Source organism: Acartia tonsa, chromosome 4 (assembly GCF_053477335.1).
Source record: "Acartia tonsa isolate MP-2025a chromosome 4, ASM5347733v1, whole genome shotgun sequence".
Classification (NCBI taxonomy): Eukaryota; Metazoa; Arthropoda; class Copepoda; order Calanoida; family Acartiidae; genus Acartia; species Acartia tonsa.
The window spans coordinates 49771787-49791739 of NC_137263.1; the positions used below are offsets into that span (position 1 = coordinate 49771787).

A 19953-nucleotide genomic window follows, 5' to 3' on the forward strand; every position below is an offset into this window, starting at 1 on the left:
GCTTAATTAATCTTCTAGTATAACCACCCTTCACAAGAAAAAAAAACAATTTACCCTTCTTTCATTTAGCCCCCAAATTAGACAAATTAGACAAACAGCTATCGATAAAACCCCAAAAAGTTATGTGCTAGATGGAATGATCCTTAAACTGTATATAATTGTATGAATTTTAGTAAGGAATTTTTGCTAGATAATATATCACATATATATGTTTAAGCCTAAAGAGATGAACAAATTTTGCTTAAAGCCAATTTATTAAATTCTTTATTCTTTTTTAAATAATAGGTATAAAGTGTTTTTTATTAACTAAACAACAATCATTTTGAAAAAAGTCTTAAGACCGGCGAAGAAATTCCATAAAATTTAATTGTATCATTAGTTTAACTTTTACGATGAAAATGTCTTTTAGAAAGTAAAATATATTTCTCATTATGCAATTACAAAATAATTTCAATTAGGATTTTAAAAGTATTTTTATCCCCCACTACAGCAATGCACAATTACATATAAATAAACAAAAACAAAGGAAATAATTTTCAAGGTTAAATATTGAATAAACACAAACAAACAATGCATTCTTCACTTGATATTTTATGTGCACCTAGTCCAGCCTGCCCATAGCAAGCAGAGCTGCTGATCACAAAGTAAATAAAGATTTATCTCCTCACTACTCAGTTCTTTCTGCCTCTTTCTGGCTGCTGTGATGTTAAGTGAAGTTGAGTGATGATTCGATGGAAGCCACTTGGAGAAAAGAGAGAAGAGATGGGTTTTTAAAAGTTATATATATATTTTGCTACAACGAACAAAAATACATTAATCTGTATAAAACTTTTATTAAAGAAAGAATAACTATTGCAGTTGCTAGTCAGAATTTACAATGTGAATACAACATTTTTTTTAAAATTTGACGTTGAAGATAAATTTTTATAAAACCGTGCCTCGTTTGGTTAGTGGCCAATGGTGGGCAGGCAGGTAGAAATGATACGTCCAATCATCACATTCCTTATAATAACAATAAAAACGTCTTCTTTGTAATCTTTATAATGAAACGTCGCAGCTGTATAAAGAAAGATAATTAAGAAATAAATATTTCTATGTAAATTTTGTATTTTACCAGTAAAATTAATTTATTTGCATTATTGAAATAACTTTATTATTGCATGATTAATGGGATTAAAAGATTATGTTGGCTCTGTATGGTCACGCATACATTTTAGTATATATATCCCTTATCACGAAAGTATTTTAAAGGAAACCCCAATAGAGAAATGCTTCGCCTCTAGTGTCTATGTATTTATTCAAAACAATAGCCTATTGGTCCATGGTAAAGATCTAAAGGGATCAATTGATTTACTCTAAATGATGATATACAAAACTTCCCTCCTCAATAGATTAAAATTAGGGGTTGAAACGTTCGGACACTGAACTTAATTAATCAACCAATAAGCTTATTATATAAGCGTTATCATAAAACTTTGGGGACTAGTATAATAAATGCAGCCCAATGGCTTCCGCCCTCCCTGGGGTCTATAAACAATACTTCCTGACAAGGAGAACAGAAATTAGATCCCGTCTATAAAACTTTTAATGGACTTGGGACAGACTACTGCAGTTCCTATAGGTGTTTTGACTACAGATTCTAGAGAATTTAAATCCAATTATATAAAGTAGACCGTCTTTTTTGTCTGTAGCTTAATATTTCGATAACTACTTCACCTATTAAGATTCCAGTTTAGGGAAGCATCTTATAAGTCCCGGGATGGTAAATCTTAGACTTAAACTATGAAATTCTATATTTCTTGAAATAAATTTTCCATAGTTTTAGTGGGGAAGTGGGCCGATCCTGGCGGTACTGCAATACCAGGCCAACCCGTGACAAGGCTGGAGCAAGCTCCAAGTCCTCATCCCCTGACAAAAATGAGTTTAATATCGAAGGGGACACATGGTCCCCGTATCAGATATTAAGCTGATAAGAACAGATACTACACTTTGATCTTAGCCAAAAGGCCGAGAAGCGATACTGTAGTAATGTTACTTTAAACTACACTTAGCTAGTTTTAAAAAACAATAAGGTTTCACAATTACATTTGAATTTAAAGTTGAAGTTTTTGTTTTAATACCTTACCAAACCTGCTATATAACTTGTAATAAAAAACATGTATAAGTAGTTATTGTAATCATAGGTAAAAGTTAAGTTTTGGGTTTTTTCGTAGGACACCTAACAGTTTAAATAAGAACTAATCTAAAAGAAAACTCTGTTTTGTAGTAGCCAATCACAAGTATCTGTACAAACACAATCCGCCAATCACAAACCTTTATTTGTCAGAGAATGTTTGACTAATCTACAGACAGGCTGGGCTTATCGCACGGTCCTTTCAACTTTGAAATAAATGCGCGGAAAAAATAAAGCATGAGTGGGGGGGGGGGGGGGTAATGCAATGGGAAGTATTAGGGAAAGGTGTATAGTATAATTTTCTCACATTTGAAAACGTTTCACTTGTATTAAATTTTAAACAAAATGTTCATTTATTTACTGGATGTCTTTTAAAGTTTATATGTATCATAAAAACTTACATTTTAATTAAAATTATAACTCTGAAAATAATAAAAAAGAATTAACTTAACATAGAAAAGATGGATATTCATGTAACAGTCACAGATTATACAAAAAAATTCATTATATTGATCGATTAAAATTCATTGGTATTTATAGTTCATATACCTATATAGCATAATATAATTTTCAATATTATTATTACAACAGAGTCTAAGAATTTTCATATTATTTAAGTTATAGATACATAAATTATTAATATCACATTAATTTTCAACCAAAAAAAATATTTATGGATCAACGCGAATCTTTATATTTTATACCTACGAAATTTTATTTAAATTGCCAAACGTTTTTTTCTCTTGAGAATTTTAATAAATATTAAAAAACTGATTCGATTGTTAAAATTAATACATATTTTGAAAACAAATTGATTTAAAATAATGAAATAAGAATATCCAAAAATATAAAACGAACAAAGTTCCATCTTCTCTGATCTGTGCTTGTTACTAAATTGCTCAACATCGGGATTATCCAGGGTTCTAAAGGGATAAGACATTGGCCGATAAATTGATATACATCCCCTATGATAATATCCCATCTGTAGATTACAATAAGTGATTGAAACTTTCAAAAATTCAAAATAGTCCCTAAAGTTGTTGAGCCGAAAAACAAGAAATAGTAATTTATCGCATCGTATAAAAATAAAGCTTTACGCGGATATAAAAATGTACAATTATAAGATTAATGATTATTCGTAGAAAACTGGAAATGATACGATGCTACACATAACTTTTTAGTATGGATGAGAACCGGTTCTAATCCAGCGGATATTTATCGGTTTCGAAGCCATACTAGAAACGTTATTATAAAATTTTGGGGGCTAGTGTAATTAACAGTCCAATGTCCTTTCCCTCCCTGGAGATTAGCAGAGTTGACCACCTAATTGTTCTCCATAAACATTGATAACATCTCCATCCTCTAGATTCAGTTCATTTGGAGTATCGTCTCCATGTACCCTTCTTCCATCAAACAGAAACCTAATATAAATACAAATATATATCCTATTGCATAAAGTAGTAAGTTATATTTGTCTGTAGCTTAAGATTTTGATAACTACTGAACCGATCAAGTGGAAACTGATAGGTCCCTGGATGGTTTTAAGCTATTAAATATTTATATCTAAGTTTGGGTTGTTTTCCTACTTTCCTTACTCCTTCAAATAGCGAGCTCAAAGATGCTTGGAACGCGGCCACTTGTTGAATAAGGATATACGAAAAATTGAGTAACTTTGCTCACTTCAGGAGAGTTAGGAAAAGAAAGACAAACGGAAAAAATCAAAGCTTCGCAAGCCAAATACTTTAGAAAAGATTCGATTCTTCTCAAAAATAAAGCATCTAATTCATGGTCCAGGAGTTATATTTGTTCCAGGGATCTAAAGTGATAAGTCAATGGCCGATAAATTGATGCAGATCCTCAATGATACACAAAATTAACCCTTTTGTAGATTACAATTAGTGATTGAAACATTTAAATACTCAACTGAATAGAACAACTAATCATAGTTGAGTTCAGTAAAAGTCCCCAAAGTTGTTAAGGCAACGCATAAAAAAACGTTATTATAAAACTTTGGGGACTAATGGAATAATCCGCCCAATTTCCACTCCCTCTCAGTCAGTATTTGTTCCCTGTTGAATCTATAAGGGTTAAGAAAGACAATAAACAAAGCTGTACCTGACCATTCCAGGTTTGATATGGTTCCTTTCGTAGAATATGTTCATCAGCTTTTTCATTGGGGTTGTCATCTTTAACCTAATATCAATATATAAATTATTTTTGGGTTTTTAAAGTGTAAAATATTTTTCTGATTTAAAAAAAAAGTGCGCAAATTTCCATCTTTTTGGGGTTTTTCAAAGGGTTTGAGGTTGGCAATTAGCCCCCTTGGACGGCCCTGGTTAAGACCTATCACATTACGAACGAATGGGCTGACCAAAATCTATAAAAGCTATACTCTAAGCACTATAAATTAACTTTTATGAAGCGCTGGAAAGTGTCATGTATGACGTCATAAAAATACATCTTAATTCCTCTTTTTTTAAGGAGGTTTCCTTTCCCACTTCTCTCATACCCCCATTTTAGACGTATTTTATGACGTCACACATGACACTTTTCAATGCTTCACTTTTGTTTTTGTAAAATTAAATGTTAATTTGTAAAAAATCCTACTTGTACGCAACCAAGTTTTCATTGAACTCAATCTTGATTTCAATGGTCTGGTTTGATGGTGTAGCCGCTGCTGGGGTTGGTGCTGGTGAGTTCGAGCCATCATTACGATCCTGATTACAGTAAACATTCATTTTTTACAGACAACTCTTTAGTAACAATTCTAGGATCATGGAAAGAAAACAAAGAAGCGGGTTATTTATAGTAACTTCTGATAAGTCATTATAGGTTAGGTAAATGTTAATGATTGCCCCGAAGAGTTAGAGCACCCCGCAGGGACTAGAAATTGGAGAAAAGCTAATATGAAAATACGACGAAACCCGCTACATTATTTTCTTTCCATGAGCCCAAATCTACTCTGTAATTCAAAATGTTCAACAGAAACTTTTTTTGTTGTTTCAACATATTTAAGATAACCGTCTGTTATTAATTTGTGTTTTTATGATTTTCTCGAGATTCATTGAAATATGCTTATTGGTTTGGGTGCTAGTTCGATTCCTAGATTTTTAAGTTTTTATGATTTTCTTTACTCCCATTACAGATAGGCAGCTGAAATTTTAGGGATTAAATGAGTTCACATTTTACATTTCCCACAGAGTTTCATTAAGATTTGCTCATTGGTTGAGTTGCTAGATCGATATCTAGAATTTCACGTTATTAATGTTAGAAGGTTTCGTGATTTTATTGTTTATTTTTTAAGAAGCTACTGTATAGTTCATTTATTCTGGATGTACATCCAATGTTTGTGAGCTTCGCTACATATGGATGTTGTCATCCTTGTTTTATTACGCTGTGATGCCTACAAGAAAAATGAAGTATTATTTATGTTGGTGTGTGTCTGCAGGGGTGCCCTGTATATTAAAATATCTAGAACAGCTTTACTTAAAGGTCTAAATCTGAAGGAAAGGTTGTATTTACTGGGTAGTTGACGAGTGACAACTTTTATTTCTATCATGCTTTAGTAGGTTAAATAAAAAGGATCTGCATTTTTTCATGCAAAAATATCCTAAAGTATAAATGAAAATTTTCCTGTTTGACCATGAGTCCAGTCTTTGTATCCAGAAATTCAGCCATTTTAATGACCTTATATGACTAAAAAAATATTTGTCTCATTGAAAACAAAAATAATTTAGGAAACGAAATACAGCTGTCAATCAATACTTTGATTAAATGATTACTATAAAAGGCTAGTTTCTATTGCTTTTAAAAATACTTCGCCTTTTGGTATTGGATATGTTCTAGATCGCGAGTTATTACTTGAATTCTCATTTAAATATAAAAAAATATGTAATACAAATCTATTTTAAACTTTAAAACCCTATTTTATTTCGTCTGCAATTCAGACAACTCAACTTATTTAGTTATATTCCTTTACAATTCTGTGATGGTATCTGAAAACAAATCAAATTTAGTTTAGGTTCCAATACAATAAAAAAATATACATTATCAATATGAAATTACATTAATTTAGGAAAGTTACATCAAAACAAATGAAATACAATAACATATTTAAAATATCACATTATGATAAGAGATACAATATAACAAGATATCAATAACATTAAAATTTAAAAAAAAATAGGAATGTTTTGGTTTAAAAAAAACAGCAATCAATAGTAAGCCTATGGCACAGCTCTCAGATTTCATCATCTAGTTCACAGAAAATATCAGAATCCTTCATGTCTTTACACCTACAATAATACCATATTATATCATTTGAAAACAACATCCATAAAAGCAAAGCTCTGAAACGGTAGGGCAAACGAACATAAACACTTGTAAATGTACAGTGTCAGAACTGAATAAGCAGAATATAAATGTATAAGTCTAAACAAAATTGTAACATACATACATTTCTAGGACTTGATTATATAGATGCTTCGCTTAAAATAAAGTACCTTGTTGTATTGTAGCATGAATAGGAAAATTAGATGATACAAAGCGATAAGGTTGTCAAACGATACAAGAAAAAATCTTGCTTGGCATGATCAGCTAGTTTTTAAAGTTAGAAAACATCTATTTTTGGTAGCCACACCATGTTAAAAATACATACTTATGACAGGCACCCTTTGGATCTGTAGGATTGGGCACAACAACCTTCTGATCCTCATATTCAGTATCCCAGATACCACCATGGCTCTCGTGTCTAATCCTGGCATTCAGCACTTCACATTTGAGCATTGCAAACACCTATTTGAACTTGAATCAAAACAAAAAATCTGGGATCATGGAAAGAAAACTAAGTATCGGTTTTCGTATTTTGACAGTAGATATTGATAAGCTTTTATAATGTTAATTATTGCTCCGCAGGGTTAGAGCCACCCGCAGAGGCTACAGTAAATATACGATGAAACCCCCTTCTCCGTTTTCTTTCCATGATCCAAAATCTGTCCTATAGGCTTTGAACATCATTTATGTTAAATTAGGAACTGGACTGGACTGGACTTAAACATATTTTCTATTATGCCTATATTTCCTTTACCTCTAGCCCCATTAATAAATTCATAGAGAGATCATATTTCTTGTCAAAAATGGAAAGAGAAGTCAATTTATTATTTATCTCTTTATAAATTAACCACATGCAGAGAACGGGGACAATGGGTTGTTTGTTACACTATCCCCAAAGTTTTAATAACGTTTTCTTATTCGTTGGCTTAACAACTTTGGGGACTTTTATTAAATTTGGATAGGTTGGTTCATTAAGGGGTCCAAACGTTTCAACTACTAATTGTAATCTACAGAAGGGGTAAATATTGATTAGTTGGTTTATTAAGTGTTCAAACCTTTCAACCACCAATTTTACGCTACAAAAGGAGTAATTTTGTGTAATGTTATTGGATATGTACAGTACAATGTACATCAATTTATCGGCCATTCGTTAGATTCCTGATCCACATGTCACAACTCAATTGAAATATTTTTTTCTCTGACCTGTCTAGCCTGTGTAATTGTGACATTTAGCTCCATATTCATTCTTGTCAATATTTCTATCTATAAAAAAATTACCTTTAGGGCTATAAAAATTAACTATTAATTTTAACATACATATCTTTCTATGGTTTTATATACGATTAGAATTATATTAAAATAATGTGAATGTTTATGTTTCAATGTAATTTTATTGAGTTTTGAGAGATGATAAAAGTGAATAGTTATTTATGGCATCGTATTATAAAAAGCTTTTTGTGGATTTGAAAATGAAAAATTAAGATAAAAAACAGGTTTTTTTATGTAAAGGGGGGGGGGGGGGGGGGCGTAATGACATTTATTCGTAATCCGTGAGCAAAATGGTCTAAATATTTAGCTAGACCCTTCAAACTTGGTATATAAGCCTAGTCCTATAGGTATTACATCTAAATGGCAAAAAAATCCAAAATTTTTTGTTTTATGGTTAGGTTAGGTAAGAAAAACCCTGCGGAAATGGGGTTTTTAGGCTTTTTTTGGTCTATTTTGATGTGGAAACTTACCTTAAATTGTGTTTTCTTAGGGTTTTAACTTAAATACACTGTGTCTATTCATAAGGACATTATTTAAGATGATTCAGCAAGTTGGGGATCGACCCCAGGGGGCTAGGTGGGTGGCCCGCAATGGTTAAGTGCATTTTTTCCAATATACATGTTGTGACACATCAAATTATAGGTTTTTTAGGTCAAGGAACTCATATTCAGAGCTAAAATAAGCATTAGACTAATCTGAAGCTAGCCCCAGCGGGCTAGGTTGGTGGCCCGCAGGGGTTAAGTGCATTTTTTCCAATATATATCTTGTTATATATCAAAATATAGGTTTTTTAGGTCAAGGAACTCAAATTCTGAGCGAAAATTAGCATTAGACTAACCCCCCCGGGCTAGGTTGGTTTTCTGCAGGGCTTAAGAGCATTTACCTAACCTAACCTAGAAACTTACTTATATTTTTACAGGTTTTTTTCTTGAATAAACTGTGTCTATTAATGAAGACTTTATTTAAGATGATCTAGCAAGTCGAAGACCGACCCCAGCGGGCTAGGTGGGTGGCCCGCAGGGGTTAAGTGCATTTTTTCCAATATATATGTTGTGATAATCAAATTATAAATTTTTTAGGTCATCTTAAATAAAGTCCTCATTAATAGACACAGTTTATTCAAGAAAAAAACCTGTAAAAATATATGTAAGTTTCTAGGTTAGGTTAGGTAAATGCTCTTAAGCAGTGCAGAAAACCAACCTAGCCCGGGGGGGTTAGTCTAATGCTAATTTTCGCTCAGAATTTGAGTTCCTTGACCTAAAAAACCTATATTTTGATATATAACAAGATATATATTGGAAAAAATGCACTTAACCCCTGCGGGCCACCAACCTAGCCCGCTGGGGCTAGCTTCAGATTAGTCTAATGCTTATTTTAGCTCTGAATATGAGTTCCTTGACCTAGAAAACCTATAATTTGATGTGTCACAACATTTATATTGGAAAAAATGCACTTAACCCTTGCGGGCCACCCACCTAGCCCCCTGGGGTCGATCCCCAACTTGCTGAATCATCTTAAATAATGTCCTTATGAATAGACACAGTGTATTTAAGTTAAAACCCTAAGAAAACACAATTTAAGGTAAGTTTCCACTTCAATATAGACAAAAAAAGCCTAAAAACCCCATTTCCGCAGGGTTTTTCTTACCTAACCTAACCTAAAAAAAAAAAATTTTGGATTTTTTTGCCATTTAGATATAATACCTATAGGACTAGGCTTATATACCAAATTTGAAGGGTCTAGCTCAATATTTAGACCATTTTGCTCACGGATTAAGAATAGATGTCATTACGCACCCCCCCCTTATATCAAAATAATGTGAATGTTTATGTTTCAATGTAATTTTATTGAGTTTTGAGCGATGATAAAAGTGAATAGTTATTTATGGCATCGTATTATAAAAAGCTTTTTGTGGATTTGAAAATGAAAAATTAAGATAAAAAACAGGTTTTTTTATGTAAATTTTCTTGGAAAATTGTCTATAATACGATGCTATGCATAATTTTTCAGTATGGCTGAGAACCGGTTATGATCCAGCGGATATAAATCGGTTTCGAGGCCATTCTTACCTTCCTTTGGTAGAATTGAGACTTGATATTGTACCAGTCAGTCTGCAGAGCCCAGGGCAGGATATCCCACTTTGTCTCTGATATATCCTCGAAGAAGTCATGGGCAATGTAGAGACACACAAAGAAATTATATTCTGTGTAATGGCTCACATCAAGCTGGGCACGTTTCATGTAGATCAAAACAGAAGCAAGCAAATACCTTGACAAAAAATTAATGTAAAATGGAAGCAGTTTATAATGCCTTTAAACAATGACGTCATAAAATACAAATGACCAATGTTAGTATACATTATAATTGACCAATAGTAAAATGTATACTGGCCTATCTTTAGTCATTTGCATTGAATGACGTCATTTTTTATAGGCACTATAAACTGCTTCGAAAAAGAGTTACACACACATGAACAGCAGAGAGTAGAGGTAATAGGGGAAACATGGCAATCTCATTTCCTTTACCCTTAGGGGTATACTTACTGATAAATATCCGCTGGATTAGAACCGGTTCTCAGCTGTACTGAAATACTGCATAGCATCGTATTACAGACAATTTTCACGAAAATTTATCCCTGACAATAACAGACAATTTTTCACAAATATTAAAAAAAAAATCCTAAAATTAATGCCAGTTTTGTTAGCCCGGGCCTTGAAACTTGTTTTAATCTTATAGTCTTATAATTTTTCATTTTAATTTCTGTGAAAAGCTGTCTATAAAACGATGCGATAAATAACTATTCTTAAATATATCCAAAATGTTAAGATTTAATATTAATACCTGTCAGCAAGCATAAAGCAAGAGTCCTTTTCTAGAAAGAGTCTTATCCGTTCACTGTTAACTAGCAAATTCCTGGCGATAAAAGAAAACTAAATTAACAAAGACGATTACCTCCAACAGCACAATTTAAAAAGACAGATAAATAATAATGTGATATTTATAAACTCTAAGCATTTCTATAATTAGGGTCGGTTAGGTACAATTTAGAAAGCGTAGCAACTCTATAATCGTTACCAGAAAATCTATACGTCCATTTTAAGCATGCTGATTTTTTACTTCTTTAACAAAAATCTGATTTTCCACCAGTCACCAGTAAGAAAACGACTGCAGCCGAGACACTTTGTCTCTGCATTCAGTTTTTTTGCTTTTGTTTCCAATTCGTGCATAGACCATTCAAATGGAAAATGAAGATGACAGACATACAGTAATGCTTGTAAAGAATATTGGTCACAAAAACAAATAAGATAAAAAAGCAAATAAAAATCTATTAAACCTGAACGCATTCAGTTCTGATACATTAAATATTAGTGGAGCTGTCTTACGTAGCCAGATTTTTCTTTTTGCCATTGTATTTCCTAAAATAATATTTACTATGCACTGTAAAGTGAATATAAAATCAATCCAAAATTGGATTAAACAGTTTACACGCCTAATTTAGTGTTCTATGAAGCAAAATTAGATTTATAGGGCAAACGAACTCAGGAATAAGGTATAACCAACAAGCGAAATAAATATAAAATAATATTTGGGGGGCAAATGGAGAGGTCGTCAATTTTACGATGTTTTGCCCCCAACGACAGCTAAAAAACACGTATAGGTTTCGTGACTTTTTCAGAATTAATTTCATTGTTGGTATAAGCTGCAACGACCTCCATAAATCAACTTTTTAGAAACCTGAAGGATTTACAAGATTCTGAGCCTTCTTTACATCTTTTTTCTGTTTATTGAAAACAAATTTTTTTGGTCAAATTTCAACCATTCAAAATACACTCAAGTCCCCAAAGTTGTTAAGCCAACGAATAAGAAAACGTTGATTAAAAACTTTGGGGACTAGTGTAATGAACACTTTCTCTATCTGGGGGCGTCACCTGTATCAATTTTGTCTACCTGATTGTTTATACTCCGTGGATACTTTTAATTTCCTCACGGGCCGAGAATTATGATTTACATCCATCTCATCTATAAATTAGACAAGGGGTCATTTTTACGCGTATTTTCCGTAAAGTTGTGGGCAACCGTTTAGTCAAATGCTCTTATTAAAAACAATTTGACTTAAAAAGAGCATTTGACTAAACAGTTGCACCAATTTACGGAAAATACGCGAAAAAAATGACCGCCTTTATCTAAAATAAAATTGCAAGCATATTTTAATTTGTTTTTTTTACATATTCAAAACAAGTTTGCGTCCTTAATATCGAAAGTCTAATAAATAGACGAATAAAAATGAATGTAGAATGTACGTCGATATCATGACATGGGAAAAATTGTCGTCAATTGTTGCTACCATGGTACTCGTTTATTGGGAAGTTCAAACGTCCAGTAGGAGGGTAAGGGAAATGAAGTCGTTTAAGCCAGCTGCAAGTTTCTTTTTATTAAAGAAAATATGGTTTAAGATCCAAGTACTAATATATCCATTAGAATAAATGAATTTTAACTAAAATAAGGGGGGGGGGGAAGTTTTGACACATTTGCGTAAACAGGGAGTATAGGCTTTATCTTTGGACTGAGAGGATAGGTTATTAGGGATAAAATCATTCTTATATGATGAATTTTCCCAAGTTTTAAGATTTTTTGGATAGGCCTCCAGGTTCCGGAGCTCCAGGCCTCCAGGCGGTCTCTGTACAGGTAAAAATGAAAAAAAAAAATTTTTTTTTGAAGAGGCAGAAGTCAACTTATGAAACAAAATATGCATTTTTTTCTTCAAATATGTGAATAACATTCAAAAATATGCATATTTTGTTTCATAGGTTGACTTCTAACTCTTCAAAAAAAATTTTTTTTTTTAATTTTTACCTGTACAGAGAGGACCTGGAGGCCTGGAGCTCCTGAACTTGGAGGCCTATCCAAAAAATCTTAAAACTTGGGAAAATTCATCATATAAGAATGATTTTATCCCTAATAACCTATCCTCTCAGTCCAAAGATAAAGCCTATACTCCCTGTTTACGCAAATGTGTCAAAACTCCCCCCCCCCCCTTACAGTGCTTTTATTTGATGTACATTAATCGCGTAAGAGCTTAAAAAATTATGTTAATGAACCAACCAATAAAAAATAAATAATAGACCCCCTTTTTTAAGCCAACGGATAAGTAGACGGTATTATAAAACTTTGGGGACTAGTGTAATTAACAGCTCAATTTCCCAAAATTCCCTGGCTAAATACGGTCTATGGCGCGTTGAAGTTGCACTACAAGCGAGGTATCAATTGTACTATAAACTAAAAGTACCAAAGTTTTTGACCCAGCGAATAAAATATGATTATAAAACTTCGGGTACCAGTTTAATTTGCAGTCCAATGTACCCTACTTCCCTGACAAACTAAAGGGGATCTTTACTGCTATATCATATGGTACTTACTAGGGTTGGCAATCCGGATCCGGAATCCGCCCAATTTTGGGGCCAATTTTGGAATTTGAATCCGAAATCCGTTTTTTAATTCGGATTCCGGATTCTTAATTGGTAGGCTTTAATTAGCGTCTTGGATTTTTTCTTTCAACTGCCTCTTTTTGAAGGCAAAGATTATCATCATTACATAATCTTTTAAAATCTGGTTCGATTATCGAAAGTGAATTATAGAGAACACCAAGAACTTTAATTTTTCCGGAATCCGCCATTTGTTTTTGACGGATTCTTTTAAGAATCCGGAATCCGCCCAAAAATTTGACGGATTGCCATCACTAGTACTTACCGCTTCCAATTTGCTGTTGTTCATCAGTCATCATACTTGCGCATTTTTCTTTCATTGACTAAAAAATGTTTGTAGATGGCTTTATGTCAAGAATAAGGCATAGCCAACAAGCGAATTAAATCTAATAAAATAATATTTGGGTAGCAGATAAAAAGGTTATCATTTTACTATTTGTTGCCCCCCAAAGGCAGCCGAAAATCACGTGTAGGTTTCGTGATTTTTTCCCGAATTAATTAGGTATAAGCTAGCTTTACATAAACAATTTAGGTTTTAATGGAAACCAGAGGCAGAAAGGGGGTGCATCCTTAGATCTAAGGGGGGGGGAGAGGGGTGAAAAAAAATTATTAGTACTAAGTCGCTTTTTAAACTTTTGAGTATGATAGGTAGTTTAGAGAGGTGTGTCCAACCCCTTTTGCTTAATATTAACACCCCTCATATTGTCTGTATTAAACCACTCTCGATGTTGGTTTAAGGGAGGTGTCGAAATTTTCAGGTGTGCGCGCCACTGATAAAAAACCCTATATTTATCTCCAAGCTCAATTTCTTTAGTAATCAGTTATAGGATGAGGCAAAAACTATTTAATTTATGTTCAAGTTCATGGATCATGGAAAGAAAACAAAGTAACGGGTTTCGTCGTGTTTTCACAGTAGCCTTTCTCCTATTTCTAGCCCTTCCGGGGCTGTCATTTACATTTACCTAATCATACCTAAAATAATCTATCACATGCTACTGTTAAAATACGACGAAACCCGCTACTTCAGTTTTTTTCCCATAAAAATAAAAATCATCTCCAAAAATGTTTGTATATTTTTCTTAGAAAAAAGATTTTCCTATTTTTATCATATTTTAAATTTAGTTTAAATATGAAACGGCTGACTACTCCGGCAGTCCGGGCATCTTTAGAACCATATCAAATCATGTGATAGTGATTACTTACTGAACACTTGTTGGATAGTTTGGTAGCAAGTCCTCGAAAAAAGCTGACATGGCTGGGCATTTTATTGTCTAAACGTTCCTAAATCCAAATATTTACATTTATTGTTAGTAGCAGACTACAGTACATTGATATGTGTATCTTTAAACGTGAATGGGAACACCTTGAAATTGGCTTTCCAGTATGTATTCAAAACCAAATAATATCCGCCAGGTTAGAACCAGTTCTGAGCAAATTAAAAAAACATGTGTCGTATCGTATCATAGACAATTTTGCACAAGTAATAGAATGAAAATCAGAAAATTAAAATTAATACCAGTTTTGTTTGCCCTGGTCTTTGGCAACATGTTCATAATAAATACTATGTGTACGTTTTAACTTTCTAAATGGATACAAAATCTACATATTGTTAGGTAGATTTAACAATTATGATAAAGTCAAGCCATCAGTTACATTATTGGAAAATCTATTTTATTTCCTGTCTATGTAAAGTTCTTCATAAAAGCAATCCTATTCCTCAAGGGAATAAATTCATGTTCATCTTTATCGATTGCTTCGCTAAGGTCATGTAAATTTAGCATTAAAAATTAAATCAATAACAGGATGGTTTTATCATGAATAAGTGTAATCTCCATCGGAATAAAATTTGAACTCTGATATTTTCAAACATAATTTTCGTTAAAATTTAATTTTCTTGCATTTTCTAGTTGAAATCTACACATCTTGCTTAGCTATATGGTCAAGGTTAAAAATTTCCAACTTAAAATTAAAAGTGATGAACTGTGTTGTAACGAGAATAACGTTGTTAATAAACTAGCGAAGCTTATTAACATAACTTGCTCTGGAGGGACTTTCATATGGTTATTCATCTGCAAAGGTTGAAATAAATAGCACTGTTGTATTTCTTACTGCTACAACTATCTGAACCTCATTTGATGTTATCAATCATTCTCCAATAATTTTAAAATTTCATAGCGCACTCCTAAAATATTTGAATAATATAGGATATATTTTTAGTTTCGATTACAACCGTTTAAAACAATTAACTGAATAAAAAACAAGTTTAAGTAACAAAATGCATTTATAGTACATGATTACATTACATGGTTATGTTTTAACAAAAATATATCTTATCGACAAAAATTGATTAGAATATTACAATCGATTGGATAATAAATTGCAATACTATTTGAATAGCTACTATTCAATTGTGAAAATATTTTAGATTTTAGTTGTATTTGCAGAATTTTTATTAAGATTTTACCTTATTAAAAGTAGGTATGAAGTCATTTTATGCAACGAGATCAATATTCAACAATATCTTTTGTGGGTAGAATGCAAAAAAAAAAACATATTACGAACAAACAAAAACTTAAGCTCGTTTAACCCAATATCTTGCTCGCATATCATCTGAACAGGTAAGAAAAGCAGCATTGGTTGGCGAGTGGACAATCTGGCGGACACTGCCTTGGTGGCCCAGGTTCAGCAGCTGCTTTCTGCTTGCGTTCCTCGAGTCCCAGCAGCACAGTGAGGTCGTGGCCTCGTCCGGGAACATGACATAGTCCTCCGTGTAGTTGAATATTGCTTGGGCGGACAACATTTGTTTGCCAGTGGTGCCGGCTCCGGTGTAGGCTATCAGACAACGTGACGTAGACAACTCCCACAGTTTAACCAATGAATCCTTAAAATTAAAAATGTTAAGAAATATTTAATAATGAGTTGGTTAACTAAAGAATAAAGATTAAAATAAGATTATTTTTTTATGAATACTGATGCCTCTTGGAAATGAAAAAAGAAGACTGTCCTTTTATGTAAAGACATACCAAGTAGACACAGACATCCCAGTAACATTCAAATGTGTCAAGGACCAAAGGACAAATGACGAGAAAGTATTAAAAATAATTTTGATTGGTGAAAGAAGTGAAAACTACATGCCTTTTTTTCATAAGGCTTAAAAATTACTTTACCTTGCCAGACGAAAGGACATATTTTCCATTTCTTGAGAAATTAACGGAGCACACATCTGAGCCGTCATGTGCCTGCAGGAATGTTGATACACACCGGTTGGATACTGCATCCCAGATTTTTATACTGCCATCTTCCGAGGCTGAAACAAGGTGTCTTCCATCGTTTGACCACCTAAAATAGTTATGTTATGTTACGTTATGCGTTTACACTTTTCCGAAATGTCTGTCTGACTGTAACCACGTTACTCAGTTAAATTAAAAGCAAAATTTTTTCTCTTCCGATTTTGATAAGAATAGTTTCTTTGCCCCTAGCCTATTGGGACAGCTCCGTAGAGAAATCGTCACAAAAAGGCAACCCCTAAAAATTCTTTACTTTGCTATTTAGGACTAAAATCTAAAGTGGAGTGTGGACTTCATCCCTCCCTCCTTTTACTCACATGCCACTATATGTCTCTAGGGGCGTGCCGCTAGTCTATAAAATGCAGTTTTCTTTCCATGATCTGAAACTTACTTTACAGAGTTGATGGGTTTGGTGTGATGGTGAGAGGGTATGGCGGAAATAAAACATTGGGCTGTGTTTACATCATATATCCTAAATAAGTATAATATAAATTAGTTAAATACTTAGAATAAAAATGTACAAACGAACAGACAGACAAACCCAAAGGTGCAGGTTGCAACAGATCCTAGTGACCTATTACAATTACCATTGAGATATAAAATATTTTTTTTGAAGTATGGCTTCAAAACCGATTAATATCCGGTGGACAAGAACCGGTTCTGAGCCACACTGAAAAATCACGTATCATTCGGTATTATATCAAGTTTTCTACAAATAAAAATACGTACAATCATAATATTACAACAAGTCTTGTTAGCCCGTGCCATCGGCACATCGGGGCTAACAAACCTAATTCTAATCTTTTAATTGAAAATTTTATATCCGCGAAAAGCTGTTTATAATACGATGCGATAAATAACTATTGCAAGACTGTGTCTGCAAAAGTAAGAAAGTAAACACAAACATATCGCTTGCCTTAGGACTGGCGAGACGGTACCGGCGACCAGAAAATCTCCGCTCGGATGAAAGTTTAAACAGGTGAGTGGTGACGCATCCGACATGGTTCGGAACGCCTTCTTCACAGAGGCCTTACTGTAGTCGAACAGCTTTATTGTAAGATCTCTGGAACCGGACGCGAGTATGGGCTCTTTTGGGTGGAATTCTAGACAGCTCACCTCCTAAAATATAAAAATATTTCATTAAAAAGTTTTGGGGCTTTATAGGTTTGTTTTCTTCATAAAATAAAGAACACTATTAATTAAATAGTATATTTCATTTATTATTTACATTCAAACTTTCTACACTGAAACGATAGCACTTCAAATTAACTGAATTTTCAGATCTTCAACTTAAACAGTCTAGGAGTATTTAAAAAATATAAACATTTACTTTAATTAAACAAACAAAATTTGACAAAAACTTTTGATTTTTCAAAATAATCTTTATGTTATATATTATGTATGTAGTCATAAAATTCGGAAGAAAATGATAAAAAAAAACTAACAACTATCCACGGTAACTTGTATTACAAACCTTAAAAAGACCATTTTTAGTAACACATATATTTTTAAAAACATAATACAAAATGAATTGTGAACAATAATCATTGTTTTAACACAAAATGACTCGAAAAATAACAAATATTATTTAGATGTATAAAATGAAAATTACAGAGAAAAATAGCAAAAATTTTCTTGTTTATCGAATGTCATTTTGTGATTTAATAAATACTGAAAATATTAATATTCACCTCAAGATGATCATATAAAGTCCTAATGACTGGATGCTGAGCTTGGTCTGCCTGTACACCTGCGGCCTGTTGCTGCGCCTGCTGGTTCTTATTTTCCTGGCTCGACTTGGCCAACATCCTATCCACATCCAGAATTTTAATGCTAGCATCCTGGCTGCCAGTAGCGCACAGCTGGCCGTCAGGACTGAAGGCTCCAGCCCTGCAGGGGCCTTTGTGTGCAGTTACATAAACAGTTTCATACTGTGCCGGCTCGGGCGCCTGGCTCTGCATTTCGGTTTCGAACTCGAGGTCAAGTCCCGGCCCCAGCTCACGCTCAGTCTTGTTCTGTGTCCGATGCTTGGAGACAGATTCTGACTCCAGCCCGAGGGTGACAACATGCATTAATCTGTCAGATGGAGGACACGGGGGGTCTGTGTGTACTATAAAAACAGGTTTCTATCATTTAAAATTGACCTATTCTTATCAAGAAAGAAAAAGAAAAAAACAACATTAATCTTATATTTATTTATTAGATAAAGTAGAAAAATACAAATATTTTTATCAACCATTTATTCTATTAATTAAGAAGGAAGAATAAAAACACAAAATTTTTGGCAATTCTTTATTGAAACAATCAAATATTGACAAAATAGTGATTAAAATAAACCTAGGTAAATATCGAATGTCTAAATTAAACTTAACTAGGAAAGATAATAAACTTACCCATATTTGAAAGTGTGACAGCTACTTGTTGATAGCCATCGTAAAACAGCTGTGATATTATCAGTCTATTTACACACATAGAATTAAAAAATTGATTTGTCAGGAAAAAAACGCTTAGTTTGTACTACATATTTATCCCGAACCTTCACTTGTTTTAAAAGCGAAGCTTTTCTTTAATAAGGGTCGGTCCGTCCATCCGTAAGGGTTACATTTTTCCGTTAATTTGGGAATGTTAGAATAGTCCTATATATTTCAAACTTTGCATGATGATTCCTACAACAGTTAGGTACAATTTAGAAAGCATAGCAACTTTTTAATCGTTACCAATCGGATTATTGAAATACTGATTTCTAATACAATACAGTAGAACTAACATATTAAGTTTTAAATTTGTGAGTAGTCCTTTTAAAAAATATTGCTTCAATTTTAATGAATATAATTCTATGTGTTCCTATAAAGCAGGTCTCTGGTTTTGACAATATTTTCTGGCAATCCAATTGTCAAATTTGAGACTGCCGCATTGCCATTGCCAGGTTGCCCTGGTGCAACAGGGTTTATCACTCCATAATTATTCATCTGAAATTTTGTTAAAAAGCATTTTCATAGTTCTTCCAGTATCGCTTTGAAACCTTTTGATATCCAGTGGATTAGAACATGTTCTCAGCTATACTGAAAAATTATCTGTAGCATCGTATTATATCCAGTTTTCATCTAATACAAAAATGTACAATCATAAGATGAAAACCATTTTTTTAGCCCGTGCCTTCGGCATCTCGGGGCTAAGAAAAACTGGTTTTAATATTATAATTGTACTTTAATATCCACGGAAAGCTGTTTATAATACGATGCGATGCCATTCCTAACTTCAAAAAGGTCTCAATTCATCCATGCTATTAGAATATTAAAGTGTTGATACAGAGTAACCGAAATAAGTTTTGTCTCGTACAAATAAAGAATTTGTTCCTACTTTCAAGGTATTGATTAAGGTCATATTAGGACCTGTATCTGATTCCCAT

The 19953-nt window shown here is 33.0% G+C and overlaps 3 protein-coding genes and 1 non-coding gene across 4 annotated transcripts; all 4 read right to left on the reverse strand.

Annotated features, from left to right (window-relative positions):
- Positions 1-1827: 1827 nt before the first annotated feature.
- Positions 1828-2019, reverse strand: LOC145318441 (U2 spliceosomal RNA). The gene has a single exon (XR_013879334.1). It is a non-coding gene; the product is annotated as a U2 spliceosomal RNA (small nuclear RNA).
- A 1448-nt stretch (positions 2020-3467) lies between these two features.
- On the reverse strand, positions 3468-6153 carry LOC145318363 (small ubiquitin-related modifier-like). The gene is made up of 5 exons (XM_080159659.1): positions 6131-6153; positions 5805-5869; positions 4781-4888; positions 4289-4366; positions 3468-3594 (listed from the first exon to the last, which is right to left on the reverse strand). Exons 2-5 carry the CDS (start codon positions 5849-5851, stop codon positions 3480-3482), a joined length of 348 nt encoding a protein of 115 aa, XP_080015785.1. The 5' UTR covers positions 5852-5869; positions 6131-6153; the 3' UTR covers positions 3468-3479.
- Positions 6131-14545, reverse strand: LOC145318362 (speedy protein C-like). Its single transcript, XM_080159658.1, has 9 exons — positions 14461-14545; positions 13523-13580; positions 11723-11794; positions 11109-11190; positions 10616-10687; positions 9844-10042; positions 7709-7768; positions 6831-6967; positions 6131-6468 (listed from the first exon to the last, which is right to left on the reverse strand). Exons 1-9 carry the CDS (start codon positions 14518-14520, stop codon positions 6414-6416), a joined length of 795 nt encoding a protein of 264 aa, XP_080015784.1. The 5' UTR covers positions 14521-14545; the 3' UTR covers positions 6131-6413.
- A 974-nt stretch (positions 14546-15519) lies between these two features.
- CstF50 (cleavage stimulation factor subunit 1 Cst50) lies at positions 15520-19518 on the reverse strand. Its single transcript, XM_080158766.1, has 7 exons — positions 19389-19518; positions 18938-19002; positions 18236-18654; positions 17461-17663; positions 16936-17016; positions 16425-16596; positions 15520-16138 (listed from the first exon to the last, which is right to left on the reverse strand). Exons 1-7 carry the CDS (start codon positions 19511-19513, stop codon positions 15830-15832), a joined length of 1374 nt encoding a protein of 457 aa, XP_080014892.1. The 5' UTR covers positions 19514-19518; the 3' UTR covers positions 15520-15829.
- Between the last annotated feature and the right edge of the window lie 435 nt (positions 19519-19953).

Bases quoted from the DNA above. Each gene is read 5' to 3' on its own strand.
- LOC145318363 (XM_080159659.1), bottom strand. From the start codon at position 5,851: ATGGCTGAATTTCTGGATACAAAGACTGGACTCATGGTCAAACAGGA. The intron at 4,367-4,780 runs GTAGGATTTTTT...TATTGATATTAG, and splicing joins GAAAACTTGGTTGCGTACAA to GTTAAAGATGACAACCCCAA. The intron at 3,595-4,288 runs GTACAGCTTTGT...TATTTATATTAG, and splicing joins ATCAAACCTGGAATGGTCAG to GTTTCTGTTTGATGGAAGAA.
- LOC145318362 (XM_080159658.1), bottom strand. From the start codon at position 14,520: ATGCCCAGCCATGTCAGCTTTTTTCGAGGACTTGCTACCAAACTATCC. The intron at 10,688-11,108 runs GTTTAATAGATT...TTTTATCGCCAG, and splicing joins TCAGAACTGAATGCGTTCAG to GAATTTGCTAGTTAACAGTG. The intron at 7,769-9,843 runs GTAAGAATGGCC...ATTTTTTTATAG, and splicing joins CTCAATTCTACCAAAGGAAG to ATAGAAATATTGACAAGAAT.
- CstF50 (XM_080158766.1), bottom strand. From the start codon at position 19,513: ATGAATAATTATGGAGTGATAAACCCTGTTGCACCAGGGCAACCTGGC. The intron at 17,664-18,235 runs GTGAATATTAAT...TTTATATTTTAG, and splicing joins CTTTATATGATCATCTTGAG to GAGGTGAGCTGTCTAGAATT. The intron at 17,017-17,460 runs GCAAGCGATATG...ATACTTATTTAG, and splicing joins ACCGTCTCGCCAGTCCTAAG to GATATATGATGTAAACACAG.